This window comes from Pistacia vera, unplaced genomic scaffold (genome assembly GCF_008641045.1).
Source record: "Pistacia vera cultivar Batoury unplaced genomic scaffold, PisVer_v2 Contig250, whole genome shotgun sequence".
Taxonomy (NCBI): Eukaryota; Viridiplantae; Streptophyta; class Magnoliopsida; order Sapindales; family Anacardiaceae; genus Pistacia; species Pistacia vera.
The window spans coordinates 1,279,412-1,281,852 of NW_022196058.1; the positions used below are offsets into that span (position 1 = coordinate 1,279,412).

Here is a 2,441-nt window from a genome sequence, read left to right on the forward strand (position 1 = left end):
AGCTTATGAACTTATTTATAATTTGAGCTTCTTTTAGTTGACATAAAATAGTTTATTTAAAAATATTGATAACTTTTTTGGAGCAGTAGACAGTAACAAAACTAGGGAAATTACATTTAGGGAGCCAAAGTATAATAGTATATATATATATAGTATAGGTAAAATTCAAAACTTTTCTTGGACCTATGTGGTCGTCCACCCAGGCCTGGCAAATTTGTCTGACAATAAAAAGCCCAATCAGAGTTTCCAAACCAATTTCCCAGAAAAAAACAGAGGCTTGTCAACTAGGGGAAGAGCTTTGTTTAAGAGAGACTTTAGAGAGATTCCTTTTTACAGATTGTATAAATTTGACCATCTTAATTTAAGTTAAAACTTGAAGATGTCGTCCCTTTGGAAAATGGGATTTTCCGTTTAAGGTGTCTGTGACAAAACTGCAATATTCTTCTTCCATACTGTAAAATGGCAGAAAAAGTTTGATCAGAAAATCAATCATAGTCATCATCATCATCTACGACTACTGCCAACAATGTCCTCGTGCTTGACCCACATTTCCAACTACAAATTATGATATAATCTTCACCATTGACAAAAACAACTCACTCTATTTTGTTAAATACATTTTTGTTTCCAGTTTTAATAATTAAAACAAAATTGGAACGAAATTAATACCTGTGGTAACTGACTGACCGACTATGCGTTAAACAAATCTATCTCTAAATTTCTGTTCGCCCTGTATTTAACCACCATTATAAATCTAACAAAGAAAATTGATGATCTGGATCACACTATCCACATTTCAAAAAAAAATAAAAATATATATACTTTTGCAGAAACTGTTAGACTACAGTGGCGATGTCATTGTATCTGGGTCTAGTTGTTCTGTCGGTTGAAAGCTCCTCTTCCATGGCCGCCTTTCTCTTATTGTTGTCGGGTTGCTGTGGTTGTCGCTGCTGTTGTTCTTGTTGTGTTGGTGATTCAAACTCTGATTTTTCTTCTTCTTCTTCTTCTTCTTGTTTTGCTTCTCCTTGTACTTGTTGTTTTTGGTGTTTAATCTTGGTTTTCAATATATGAGGTCTAAGCTTATTCAAATCTGATAGTTGGACTGGCTTCAAAAAGAATTCTTCTGCTCCCTCTTCTAGGCATCTGCTGATTCTTGAAGGAACATTCTCAGATGACATTATAACTACTGGAATATTTCTTAGCAATGAGGATTCCTACAAATATTACAAAAAAAATCCAAATAAATTTCCCAGATCTGTTTATTTCAATTCAAATGAAATATTTCATTCACATTCTCAACCAAATGACTCCTTTTTAGGCAAGTGTACCTTGATCTTCTTGAGCAAATCATAGCCTGTCATCCCAGGCATACAATAGTCTGTAATTACAAGATTCACTTCCACTTCCTGTTAACCAATTGAAAATTTAAATATGAGTAAGATTTAAAGGAAAAGTTAGAGGGAATCTCAGAAATTGATAAAAGAAAAGAATTGAAGAAAACCTGATGATTGTTTGGGTTAGTCGTTAGAAATTCCAGAGCCTTACTCCCAGAATCAACAGTAGTAACTACAGTGAAATCAAAGAGTCAGGACCAAATAAAACTCAACAAAACGGAAAAATAAAGAAGGAATAAACATCATCTGCACCTTGATATGAAGAGGTCTTGAGTAGCCTCTCAATAAGCTTCCTATCTATAATACTATCATCAACAGCTAAAACATGAAACTCAGAGTCTGCAGCTGCAACTCCCATTGGAAAAATTCCAGAAGCAGAAGGCAGAATGGAAGAAGGGTTATTTAGTTAGTGAGTTTAAGGTATGTATTGAAATAATAATAATAAGAATATAAGATCTCCAAAAGAGGTTGAGATTGAATTAGAGGGGAAAAAAGAAAGAAAGAAATGTAAATGGGGATTTAAAAAAAGAAAGGGGCACCCAACAAAATCCTCACAAGAGATACAGGTGATGTAAGCAAAGGTGGCTTTTTTCTTAATGTGAAATCATGTGGGAGCTTACCATATCTTGAGCAGGTGGAGAGTGGTGACACTGACTCCCCAATTTTCTTTGATTTCCTTTTAAGATTTGCTTCCCATGCCCATCCCATACATACATTTGCATTTGATACATATATGTCTTCCATTTGGTAATAAAAATAGAAAGGGTATTTAAGTGGGACAATAAATCTTTTAAATTTCTTAGCATTGATTGGACGTAACCCATGTTTTCAAAGTCTTCCTTCATTCATAACTTTTTCTTAAATTTCGTCAAATTAATAAAAGACGCGTAATTGACGTTAATATTAATTGGTCAAAATATCATTTTATTTTGAGTTTGAGATGTGGGCATTGCCAACATGTACCGTAGAAAGAAGATTCGCCAACACACTTCAATGAAATGTACAACCTGTCACACATAGTCCACGCCATGCATGAACATGATCCTC

The 2,441-nt window shown here is 34.1% G+C and overlaps 1 protein-coding gene across 1 annotated transcript; it reads right to left on the reverse strand.

The window, feature by feature from the left end:
- Window positions 1–472: 472 nt before the first annotated feature.
- Window positions 473–1,856, reverse strand: LOC116132359 (two-component response regulator ARR8-like). Its single transcript, XM_031418001.1, has 4 exons — window positions 1,647–1,856; window positions 1,502–1,566; window positions 1,329–1,406; window positions 473–1,214 (listed from the first exon to the last, which is right to left on the reverse strand). The coding sequence occupies exons 1-4, from the start codon at window positions 1,750–1,752 to the stop codon at window positions 837–839; spliced, it is 627 nt and encodes a 208-aa protein (XP_031273861.1). The 5' UTR covers window positions 1,753–1,856; the 3' UTR covers window positions 473–836.
- Window positions 1,857–2,441: the final 585 nt, after the last annotated feature.

What these genes read in the sequence shown, in the direction of transcription:
- LOC116132359 (XM_031418001.1), bottom strand. Translation starts at nt 1,752, where the DNA reads ATGGGAGTTGCAGCTGCAGACTCTGAGTTTCATGTTTTAGCTGTTGAT. An exon ending in CTAACCCAAACAATCATCAG is followed by an intron (nt 1,407 to 1,501) that starts GTTTTCTTCAAT and finishes ATTGGTTAACAG; the next exon opens with GAAGTGGAAGTGAATCTTGT. An exon ending in ATTTGCTCAAGAAGATCAAG is followed by an intron (nt 1,215 to 1,328) that starts GTACACTTGCCT and finishes TAATATTTGTAG; the next exon opens with GAATCCTCATTGCTAAGAAA.